Source organism: Mucor mucedo (assembly GCF_025094135.1).
Source record: "Mucor mucedo strain NRRL 3635 chromosome Unknown EV154scaffold_374, whole genome shotgun sequence".
Lineage (NCBI taxonomy): Eukaryota > Fungi > Mucoromycota > Mucoromycetes > Mucorales > Mucoraceae > Mucor > Mucor mucedo.
In genome coordinates this window covers 1-12,158 of record NW_026252658.1, presented here as the reverse complement: position 1 = coordinate 12,158, position 12,158 = coordinate 1, and the positions used below count along the sequence as shown (strand labels likewise).

General features: G+C 36.3%; 3 protein-coding genes across 3 annotated transcripts; 1 reads left to right on the top strand and 2 right to left on the bottom strand.

Moving 5' to 3' along the window:
- Positions 1–2,373: 2,373 nt before the first annotated feature.
- Positions 2,374–3,852, bottom strand: EV154DRAFT_587149 (uncharacterized protein; the record flags this gene model as incomplete). Its single annotated transcript, XM_051606797.1, has 4 exons — positions 3,325–3,852; positions 2,900–3,242; positions 2,616–2,765; positions 2,374–2,513 (listed from the first exon to the last, which is right to left on the bottom strand). Exons 1-4 carry the CDS (start codon positions 3,361–3,363, stop codon positions 2,374–2,376), a joined length of 672 nt encoding a protein of 223 aa, XP_051449861.1. The 5' UTR covers positions 3,364–3,852.
- Positions 3,748–6,853, bottom strand: EV154DRAFT_489097 (uncharacterized protein; the record flags this gene model as incomplete). Its single annotated transcript, XM_051599253.1, has 11 exons — positions 3,748–3,807; positions 3,868–3,976; positions 4,064–4,178; positions 4,246–4,404; positions 4,472–4,738; positions 4,802–4,900; positions 5,110–5,354; positions 5,884–5,986; positions 6,479–6,573; positions 6,616–6,694; positions 6,721–6,853. The coding sequence occupies 11 exons, from the start codon at positions 6,851–6,853 to the stop codon at positions 3,748–3,750; spliced, it is 1,464 nt and encodes a 487-aa protein (XP_051449860.1).
- A 1,064-nt stretch (positions 6,854–7,917) lies between these two features.
- Positions 7,918–8,836, top strand: EV154DRAFT_587147 (uncharacterized protein; the record flags this gene model as incomplete). The annotated part of the gene is made up of 2 exons (XM_051606796.1): positions 7,918–8,540; positions 8,606–8,836. The coding sequence occupies exons 1-2, from the start codon at positions 7,977–7,979 to the stop codon at positions 8,834–8,836; spliced, it is 795 nt and encodes a 264-aa protein (XP_051449859.1). The 5' UTR covers positions 7,918–7,976.
- Between the last annotated feature and the right edge of the window lie 3,322 nt (positions 8,837–12,158).

Genomic DNA, 12,158 nt, shown 5'->3' with positions numbered 1-12,158 from the left:
TATGACAGGTAAATCAATGACAGCGTCAAGATCGGGAAAGGATACCAAGAAACTGCCCATAAACCAATATTGACACCATATATTATCTGGAGCCTGCTGATAATTACACAATTTAAGCTGGACAGTCGAAAAGTAATAATCCTTAATAGTTTCTCATATAAGTGCTTCAAGTGGCAGATATACCAACAGATCGTTCGGTGTTAAACAGGATCAAATCATGCATAAAGATAATAAAAACTATCACCAAGTAATATCCCTTCTTTTTGTCGCTGTCTGTTAGCTTTTGTATTTATCTTTTCACAGCATTTTGTAAAAGCTCATGAAAAAAACGATTTAGCTTCTTACATCTAAAAGCACTATATTATTTACTCGTTCATGGTATACTACTGGATTTGTATCTCCTTTAAAATCACTCTCAGAACACTTTTTTTTTCTTCTTTCTTTTATGAACAATAGTTAGCTTATGCTGATTAATTGAAGTCTGGTACTCACTATCACATTTGTAAATTAATAACAACTGTCGCTTTTCTACATCTAAATCCGTACTAGCGCCATATCCCTACCATAAAGAAAATTTAACGCAGGGAAAAACTGCATCTTTTCCAAGCCTATGGTTACAAGCTATAACAACGAAGAAATATCCAAGCGGTGACATGAGTGTATCTTCAGTAGACATTGCTGAAAAATCTGGCTACAGACAAAAGAGATCAATCGCTTTTTAAAGGGCATTGGCCATGATTGACCGGTAGTTAGGCCAATGCTTCCTAAATCAGGTAGTGCGTGTGGTGATCTGCTATATTGTTGCTACATTAAATAAACCTATATCTATGACATCAATACATTAAGAATGATTAAGGAATCAATTACCCAATATAGATAGTTAGTACTATCATATCACAAGGTTACAAGAACACAGTGACAAAGGCTTACTAAAGATATGGAAGTACAATGTGTCTAAGATGACAGTAATTCCAAGTGTAACATATTTACAAAATAAGCAGTTAAAGGTAACAGGATACACACTGGGAAAATGATAACAACTTCAAAGATACACTAAAGATAGTGGTACAGCAGATAGTCTTTTTTATATAAATACTTGTTCATTTTATTTCATAATAAAGACAATCTTATAAACAGTCTCAAATTATTCATAAACTGCCTTATAATTTTTACTTACCTCAAAACACAACAGTGCGATATGTACACATTTGGATCATACGAGACTTTGATGATCTCTTGCTTTATCATTAGGAGTTGATTTTACATCACCGTCACCATGGTTTTAATGGATGCGGTTGATACGCTGAAGTTGACCTTCCCGGACGTAATTTTCTCTTTCATCATTCAAGCCAAATTATCCATCCCTTTTATTTTATATCGTCCCTGTTAATGCATTCATCCATCCATGCATGAAAAAAAAATAAAAAAATAAAAAAAATAAAAAAAATAAAAATTGAGCTGAGCTGGATGGATCGATGGATCGAACGCTCTACCATCTTTAAATGCTACCAACAAAATCATTTTTTTAAATATACATATTAAAAAAGCTCACTGCTTTTGGCACCGTCGCTACCGGAAAATACCATCACTGAATCCTTATAAATAATGTTACATCGCGCCCTTTTTTTCTCTCCCTTTGGCAGCTTGTACCACAGTAGTAGTAGATAAGGAGAGTTATCTACTATCGGTTTGGCAGTGCGACTCAGTCTCACGACACACGGCTATTTTGATTCTCAGGTGAAATAATTTTTTTTTTAAACATAAAAAAATCTTATGGGTTATTTTCAATAACAAAATGCATTTAATACTTCCTCCTTCACCAGTAAATTATACACCATATTATTCTGTTGGATAAAAAAAAGATTGAGTACATTCAGGTGATGTAATGAGAAAACTTTCACAATAACGGATGGTGCATCAGCACTGCCAATGTAGGGATATTCAATTTCAATAGCCAATAGGAAGTGAGATGTAAATATTCATACTTGAACAACGAATATTGATATGCCCGAGTGTCATTATGTTTGTCTTTTTTTATAAAAATGCACAGGGAGGTTAAGGGAACGTTTGTTTAGTTGGAGGTTTTTCAAAACCGTCAAAAGTTCTCTATTAATCTTGCATGGAAGCTGTTCTTTTTTTTTTTTTCTTTTTTTTTCTTTTTTTAAAAAACCGAAAACATTTTTCTTCGCTTTTTTACTTTCTTATCACTCATCACCCTAATAATACCATCCTTGTTGAGACATTACATGAAGACATGTATACATATAAAAGGTGTATTACATTCCTGCGATCGGATGACAAGATAAAAAGACGAAAAAATTATCAACAATCTACAGCATACTACATCTACCAGCAGATGCCTGTTTGTCAGAATCAAACACATAGCAGCACTATTTGGGCGTTTGTGTTGGTGACATCATCTTGACCACTGGGCTCGACGTGTGACGGGTCGAAGCACCATGTTGGCTCATTACCTCCATCATGGCCAAGAATTGCTTCTGTCCATTTCAAGGCTTGTGCGAAAAATAAAAAACAACGGAGCCAACAAACTATTATTGATTCGTCACCTTTCGTAAACTATTAAAAGAGGAGTGAGTTGGCTATTTACGTTCTACTATCGCATGATACTAACTTCTGATATAGACTGTAGAACATGACATACTGGTTTCCACGCGACACTTTTTTTGTATACCATCTGTAAATTTGAGTCATGTATACAGCTGATCCCTTCCACATGCGTGCAGTCTTTGTAATCGTATAATTGTCTAGTGTGAACAGTAGATCAGAAAGCGGGTGTCGGTAGTATTTGTCTAAAGCCTTCATGATCACCTCTTATTCAACACCTTCCATCAACAAATTCACAATAACTCGACTGGTCAAAAAAGCTCCCACAATTGACTTCCCTCAGTATCGTTTGGGCTATCAACAAAGCTTGATTCACCATCATACGGTCTTGTTGCGATTAAATTTAAGATGTACTCATCTATAACTCTCCCAACACAAGCCGGAAGTGCAATTTTTTCGATGATATTACTAGAGTTTTTTTCACTTTGTCTATTAGATCTGATCAGTTTGGAATATTTTCTTATAGTACGCTCCATGGTTCTTGTAGAGTAAGCACATAGAGGACCTTGTTTTCTGATAATGAGCGGAATATGGATTAAATAGTCTTGAACTGGTCGAAATACGGCACGCGATAAGGTTTTTATGACCCATCTGTTCAACAAGAAATTCATGCAAGTCTTGAAATCATTTGTAGAAGGTTGAATAAAGGGGGTGAGTAACAAAGTATTATGGCAAGCATCCTTATTTCGTTTTACTTACGTTTCCATTCTGGTCAGAGTTTGTTGTTGAACCTCCCATTTTAATGCAAGACCACACCCTTTTATCAGCGAAATGATTGCATTTTGGAGCTCTGGGTTGGAAGGTGTACGATGATTAATGTTGGAACAACATACAAAAGAAAGTCAAGTCAATCTACGGCACGAGTTCCATCTGTTCTTGCTATCAAGCTATCGAAACTACTCTGGAACAATGCTAGTATGTATCTTCTTGATTGCTTAATGGCTTTGCCTATTTCTATCAACTTGGGCTTGGGGATGAAAAAAGGGTAGCCGGTTTTATTCTGGATCCGATTGACAATTGAACAAAAAAGCATCATTTTTGGAAATATCCACCATGATGAAATCGTACACAAGCTTACCAATACCTCTAGTTATCAAATGTAACTATTCCAATGCAAAAAACCTATGAACCCGAAAACGAAAGAAATCCATTGAAGATGCTTGACTGATATATGTTCGTAGCCTTGACATTTAAATAAATGTAATTACAACCATAGTAGTTAACTAATTAATTTTAGCTTACAGGATTGCTTTGCTTGAAATCGGATGAAGGTCTTAAAGATGCGAAACTATCGTCCAAGGTCATCCCCCTCATGTCGATTCTCTGTTGCTGTCCTTTAGTTCCACAAAATCTGCAGCCGACCGGTATTGTGTGAGATCCCACATGTGCCATATCGGCCATCAACAGGAATGTCGCCGGAAGCCAATACTAGATGTACCTTTCCTCGTTTTGTTTGATTATCATCCGATGAACCAAGACGTCCTTCAATTCCATAATAATAGGCATCAAAAACAAATCCAAATCCTTTCGTTTTTTTGGACCTGGCAATATAGCTAGTTGTAGCAAGTATGCATCCGAATTTTTAACAAGGAGTAATATTAATTTATATTATTATTTTACAGGAAAGGCATAAATGACTAATATAAGGGTAGAAGTTGAAGGTAATTTCGTGGATAATAGCTTGAATTGTCATCTGTTTGGTGCGGTTAGTGAAACCATCAGTATAGAAAGCGATAGGAACATCATCTGGATTGGAGAACTCATTGAATTGACAAATTCCTTGTAATATTGACCGTCGAAAAAATCACGAATTTCAACTTGACTTGTTTCCCAGTTCACTCTATACTGCATAAGATCCCTCGTTTTTTGTTTCTGCAAGCAGTTTGTGCAAGCATATAACCGACGGACATGATGATGGTGGTTATTGCAGGTGCCGGATTATTCTGATTCTTGTTTCTGAATTCATTGCAATGCGGGCAAGTATGCTCATCACCGTCAATCACAAAAAGCTTGCATCCGTATTTACAAGTTTCGTACTCATAACCTCGAATACTCAACTTGGACTTGCCTAATGCATTGATAACATCAGCGTGCGATACTTTGGCACATGGCTCTGTTTCGTTTTTAATAGTATGCTTAGATGACAGGAATTGTCACAATAATGATGTATGTATACCTTCCATTATTTGATCGTGGTCTCTAATAACCGTATTAATCAATCTTACCAGCTCTTTGTTTCCCGCTTGAGAAATTTCGTTCTCGTCAAAGCTGGATACTAAAAAAAATCTGCTTTGATAACGCTATTCTTACTTATACCCCCATTATTGTAAACATGAACAAGACCCTCGGTTTCTTCACATCTACATTCAGTCAAATAGGGACTTTTTTCATCTAAATCTCTTTGGTCCTTGCGGAATGTCACAGGTTACCCCACAAATCGAAGTAAGCGTTTTGTCATATACTATGCATTTTTACAAAGCTTACCTGCTGGTGTTTCTTGATGCATAGGAGAAGCACTAACTGCGTCCATAAGAGAGTACGCCAATGGATCATTGTTGTTCATAGGTAATGCACCTTCGACATCCTCATTTGTGTCAGCAGGATCATTAACAGAATGGATTCTGCGGTGATTTCCCAAATGTTGATAAGAATTGAATTCTCTGTTGCAGGTAGGACATGGATGTATACTAGTTGTCAATTTAATCCTTTTACGAGTGGGAACAGAAGAGCTGGAAGCGGGATTCGAGATTATGTAGAAAATATCGAATGATGTTAAGCAAAGGAAAAAGGATTTATTGACAGATGATGCATTCAACCCTTATTTAGGTAAGTAATATTTTGGGGCAATAAAAATCTCTACGTCATGAAGAAAGAAATTTGAACTGTAACGATTATGCTAAAATAAATAAATAAAAACCTTTTATTCCAACACTTCTAACAACAACCCATGTCTGAAATAAACAACCATCATCTTTTACAAATGACTAAAACTTGAGATTCTTTAGTTGAATCTTTCAAGAATATTGAAAAGTGCAATCAAATTCAAAGACGAATTAAAGCGAAATGTTTTGGACCAGTTTGGTCCTGTAAAAGACACAGTTCAACTAATGGCAATTGGTGATCTTCGGTAGCAAGGTTTTTTTCTATACATATATAACTCTATAAGAACAATACCTTTATTTCTAATACAACAATCAAGCTTATGACTCAGTTGAGCAATCTCTTCAGAGAAAGAGATACGTGGAGAAACATGATTACTTGGGTCCGAAAATGTATGGTACCAATACCGTGCCAAGCAAGGTCAATGGCAGGCGTACTGGCTTCAAGCAGAAAATATTCACTCTGTTCCAGCTACTAAACACTAAAGATAACATTGGCGAGACAGATAGTTTTGCCCTCCTCCCCACTGGAACAATGGATTCAATGCTGATCGCGCTCAATCAATTGACTAGAGATGTTAAAGGGATGATCTCGGTTGATCTTCGAGAAAGACAACTTTAGAAGGATATTGATACCAATTGTAGTCGAAACATTTTATCTTATAAAGCAGGAAGAACTTAAACATAATGAAAAGATCTACATTTGTTTATGCAAAATATTTCTGGTGTACCTGGTAGGACATTCAAAGCCTCAAAACATACAGATGCAAGAGAGGTAGGTTTAAAACGATATATTTTCGCTCTTAATGTATTTAAATAAAGTTTTTTTCTAGACTACCCAAGTTGATGGTAGTGAGTTGGACGGAGAAGAACAGAACCCCAGTGAAAATAATGAAGATTTCGAAGCTGGATCATATTTGCCACTGTTAGCAAGACTACATTTTTATCTTCTTTCTTTTTGTCAGAGTAATTACATTTCGATAAAAAAACAAACTCGTTGAAAATCTCGTAGCTAACTAAAGATCCTGATGATAATGCTAATGTAGTCATTCGACCCATGCATGAATGACTATTCCTGAAATTTAAGATCTTTCAATTGTATGTCTTTTACTTGTTGATGGCAAGTCTTAATTTGTAAACATTCTCTCTTGTGGAAACTCTTAAATCATCTGTTGCTTTACTTTGTTTATCTATACAGACAATCTTCCAACCTTACTTTTGTTTGCCTTCTGTAAAAAGCATAATTGAAGCCAGTCTGTATCGGAAAGTTGTCTCATCACTCCTATATGTTTTTGATGATCACTACGTTTTCGAAGCGATTGTGGGTTAAGGCATATTGAAAAAAACATTTATCAATTTGTCAACATAATAAGTGTTGACTGGCGCTGCCACTATCTATAGTAATATTTTAAATATATAAATGCAACCCCGTCGTTATTTGTATCATTTTTTAAATAAATAAATGTTGGATCATCATTACATGTAGCAGTTTTTAGAAAACAATCCAAACTACATCAAACAGAGTTATATAGCTGTTAAAGGTTACTTCTATATTAGATTATGATATCAATTATTATACATACCATTTTATAGGTTAATTGTCAAAAAGAAATCAGAAGAAAAAAAGAGGAAAAAAAATCAGGTTTACGTACAAGAACGGTACACGCAACATAAAGTGCTCGTGCAGTGCGTTTGATAGGTACTTTCAATAACCCTTGGACTATTTCTTTGTTTTTTTATAATTTTTCTCTTTAAAAGATGGAAACTAGAAAGAAAATACTAAGAAGGAGGGTGATTTTAGAACAAAATGTTGCAACTGTTTATTGAGTGGCAAACATTTGGACTTAAAGCCCTTGGCCTTTAGTACTAGAAACAATTTATTTGCAATATAAGTATGCTAATAAAACCGTGAATACTTTTTCATAGAGACATTTAAAAAGTGCAAAAGTTTTGAAAGTTATTCGTCCGTTAAAACCAGCGAAGAAGTGAAGTTTATTGCCGTTGAAAAAAAAAAGTATAAGTCAATTCAAAGCACGATGCAAAAAAGCCTAACCGTGTAATACCAAACGTTGTATGAACAAGATACACTTTTTGACCACCTGTTACGTTCAGCGTATTAACTTAAGAAATTTTCATTTAATCATACCAATTATATAGGTATCGTAATATATGTTTATTAAACTACAAAACTCGATTTTGAAGTGGTTATTTATTTCTTTAACAAGTATACGGCCCATAATATTAAGCATTAAATAGCTACCTTCCGAAAAAACAGTCAAAAAAACTACGCGGTAAAAACAAATCGTGCGCAGGAAAAATCTTGAAGTAACAATTGAATATAAAAAGGACCTTTATTTTTATCATGACAAACTCTCCAACTTATAATAAAGGATTATAGAGTCTCATTTGTTTACTTGCTTTATTTTCCAATTTACATTTCCCTTTTTATTCTCAATTATCACATTTTTTTAAATGAATTCTCTTAACCTCAACAACTCTGTTGCTTCTGTTGCTTCTGGTTCTGACTCTACTGGTGATTATCCTAACAACTCTGGTTCTGCTGGTAACTCTGCTGGTGCTCAATCCAACCCTGGTTCCCCTGATGTTGTTCCTGCTACTGGTACGTCTGCCGACCCTGCTGCTGCTGTCAATCTTCCTCAGTCCTCTTTTCAATCGGAGCCTATGGAAATTGATCATTCCGATAAAGTCGAACAATCAAGTTCTTCTTCATCTTTCAATCCTCTTGCAACCACTGATCCAGTCGTTACTCATGTAACTTCTGTACCTATCTCAACCCCTGCTCGTAACACGTTCGATGAGGACGCCGACCAAGTGTTGCCTAGAATCAGTGAGTGTAAGAAACGCATTCATGATCTTTACGAACAGGAAGCTATCGTTATGCGTACCAGCACTAGTACCATTCCTGAATTTCAACTTCATCAGCATAAGATCAATGCTATCGCTCAATATTTGGAATATTACCGTAACGCTCTTGTTTCTGCTAATACCCTCTTCGCTTCCTTCAAAGATACGTCTGTCAGCTTGTTGTCCAATCAGACTCAAGTCCTGTCTTTGAATGAAACCTGTCTGAAACTTCCAAGGAAAAAGACCACTCCGATATTCCCGCCAAGGAAATCCCAGTTTTCGATGTCAAGTTTCTCGATCTAGTTACCAACCCGGACATCCATGCCACTGAAGATGACTCCCTTCAAACGTTCAAGCGCAAATTTGAATGTACTTATCTCAACTATGGTGTTGATGTTGAGCGTCACTGGTTCTTTCATCTTGAAGCTAGCTTTGAAAACAACAATTCTTACAATTCATGGTTCTGAACTGTTCCCTCTCGAAGACGACAACGAATTCCTTGCTGCTTATAATAGTTTATATTCGTTCATTATCCATGATAACGATGAACTAGAATTAAATAATAACAGTACTTTTTTTAATAAAAATATTTTTCCATAAAAATTAATTCTGATTCTTCTACTTGTCTGAATAATTTCTCTTTAAAAAGTAATACAGTCGGTGACACAAATAACCCCTTTGACTTTAACAACGTGGCTTATTCTCCGGTTACTCCAATTATTATTAATTCAGTGAAATCTTACTGTACTATCGATACAGGAGCCCAGATTTCTGTCATGAACAAGCAATTTGCCGTTGATAATAATATTGAATTTGAGCAAACAGAAGGAACTTTATTGTTCGCTAATGGTACCAAAATTCAACGTCAACGCACTACTCATTTCTTATCACTTGACTACAATGGTGTTGAAAAACAAGTGCTGCACAAATTTGACATCGTCGACAATAAGTACTTATCATCATCCAACCAAATACTCATTGGTGTGGATCTGTTACCTAAACTTAACATTCACCTTCTCAATGTTGCTCACAAGTTCAAAGACACTACTAAACAAGTCGATGACTCAATTGATGATCAAGCTTACGTCCCTAACGTAACTCCTTTCGGAACAGAAAAAGAACAGCATGCTTTAATTTAGCTCTTACGCCATACATGGGGCTAATAAAGCGCTTAATAAAAACTCTTTTTGTAACATTCCCGAAAGTGTCCTTCATCTCCCCACTCCTCCTGACTATCATGTCCATGTTCGTCAATATCCAATTGCCTTACAAATTACAACCAAAAATAATGGAAGTACTCAGAGATTGGGTAGCGGATGGAATTATCACAAGAGCCCCTGCTTCTGCATGGAACCTTCCAATTACGGTAACTCTGAAGAAAAATCATGAATCTGGTGTAACATCTTCCAAAGATACTATTACCAAGGATGATATTCGAGTCGTACTGGATACAAGGTTATTGAACAAAGCTCTTCCCACAATTAATGAAACACAACCATTAATCAATGACATCTTCTTCACTTCAATGGAAGGTTGTGTTGTATTCTCTACCATCGATCTTAAATCTGCATTTTCCCAATTCCTTGTTAATCCAGATGATCCAATAAAAACAAGTTTCACTGGTCCTGACAATTTGAAATATATGCATGTAGGATCACCCTTCGGTGTATCAACCATTAGTCAATTGTTCAGTCGAGTAGTGTTATCTTTATTTAAGGATCTTTCATATGTGCGTTCATTCATCGATGATATTTGTATCATGTCCCGTTCTCTTGACGCTCATTTCCAACATGTTAAGCACGTCTGATCTATCTTGACTACAGCTAACTTACGTATCAATTTTAAGAAATCACACTTTGCTAAATCTGAAGTTTACCTTTTAGGCTTCTCGATATCTGCTAAAGGTCGAAGAATTGATACCCGTAAGCTCTCCAATTTAGAATCATTACCACGTCTGTTACGTCAAAACAGTGTCAATCCTTCTTAGGCTTTGTTAACTATTTTCGACAACACATTCCAAATGCAGCTATGCTAATGGCACCAATTGATTTCCTCCGCTCACACGATGAAAAGAATAAAGGAAAGAAATTTGAATGGTCTTCCATTCACGACATGCATTTTAATACTCTTAAGCAAATCCTCGTTTCTGATGTTGTACTAAGCCATCCAAATCTTGATCATCCCTTCTGTATTGCAACAGATGCATCTGATTTTGCGATCGGTTGTTCCTTATTCCAAGAATAACTACAACAGCTGACGGCGATCCAAAGACTATTATCAAGCACATCGGGTTCTTCTCACGAAATTATCTTCTAGTGAGGTTAGATATAGTTGTACCATGCGAGAAATGCTTGCCTGTGTTTTTGCGTTAAAACAATTTCACAAGTTCGTTTGGGGTACTCACTTTACTCTGTATAGTGACCATAAAGCACTTTCTTATCTTCATACTCAAAAACATTCCAATTCTATGATGATCAAATGGCTAGACATAATATTAGATTATGACTTCAAAGTCGTCTATATTAAAGGTGTAGATAATATCTTACCTGATGCTTTATCCCGTTTGTATCCTCCAGCTGTAGACCCTATTACAGATCATAGTAGACCATTACATATTACTTCACCTGGTAATAATCGTGCAATCTCTAGTCGTATCAACTTAAAAAAGACAGAGTTGAGTGTGCGAACAGTACAAATTCACGAGTCTTTTACCAGAAATATTCAGAATCGTCTGCCGTCATTCCGTCAGAATGAACTTTACAAACGCGATCGTCAAGATTCTACTGTAAGTGCAGATGTCGTTCATGTCAATGCTGTTTCTGTATGCGACAATAAGTCCCTAGATTCTTCTCATAATCTATTCTACATTCAAAGTGGGCAAAGCATACACGCTGATTATTTAGTTGCTCCAGAATCTGAGAGAAAATCACTTCTTGAAGATGCTCATAATAAAGTCGGTCATTATGGCGCTGAACAAATGGTTAAACGTCTTCATCAAGAAGGTATTCACTGGCCTAAGCTGATTAATGATTGTATTGAGTTCATACGTAAATGCACTGAGTGTCAGAAACACAACATTCAGAAGAGAGGTTACCACCCCCTTCGTCCTATTTATAGTTATCTCCCGGGTGACCACTATGCTGTCGACCTGGGCGGACCTATAAATACTACATCGGTACGCGGAAATAATTATTTTCTTGTTATTGTTTGCGTTGCCACACGATTTTGCGTTTTACGACCACTTCAAGACAAACGTAGCGACACTGTCCTTACTGCCCTTGTCGAAGTGTTCTCTTTCTTGGCTTTCCTTGTGGAGGTGTGCTTCAAAGTGATAATAGGTGCGATTACGCCACTCTTTAGCTGCTGACCTTGCCACAGCCATGGGATTCGCCTATCGGTTCATTACTCCGATGCATGCAAGTGCCAACGGTATTAGCGAAAGATTTCTACAGTCTGTAAAGCGATTACTTGCCAAAGCCACCCAAGGTGTAGGTAATGATTGAGACTTACATCTCAACGCTGTTCAATTAGCTCTCAATAACCGCATCTCTAAGAAGTTGAATTCCACTCCTTTTTCATTGATGTTCCCCCGTAAAATGGCTGAGCCTTTTGGATTCCGTAAATTGATAGCTCTGTACCACCTGAGCAGCGCAAGCCATTTCTCACGAAGAATTGATGAAGCGTATTGATTATATGGCCGACATTGTTTTCCCAGCTATTCATGCAAAAACAATGGCACAACTTGATCTCGAAAAAGCCAAGTTTGACAATAAACATCTTGTTGTTGAT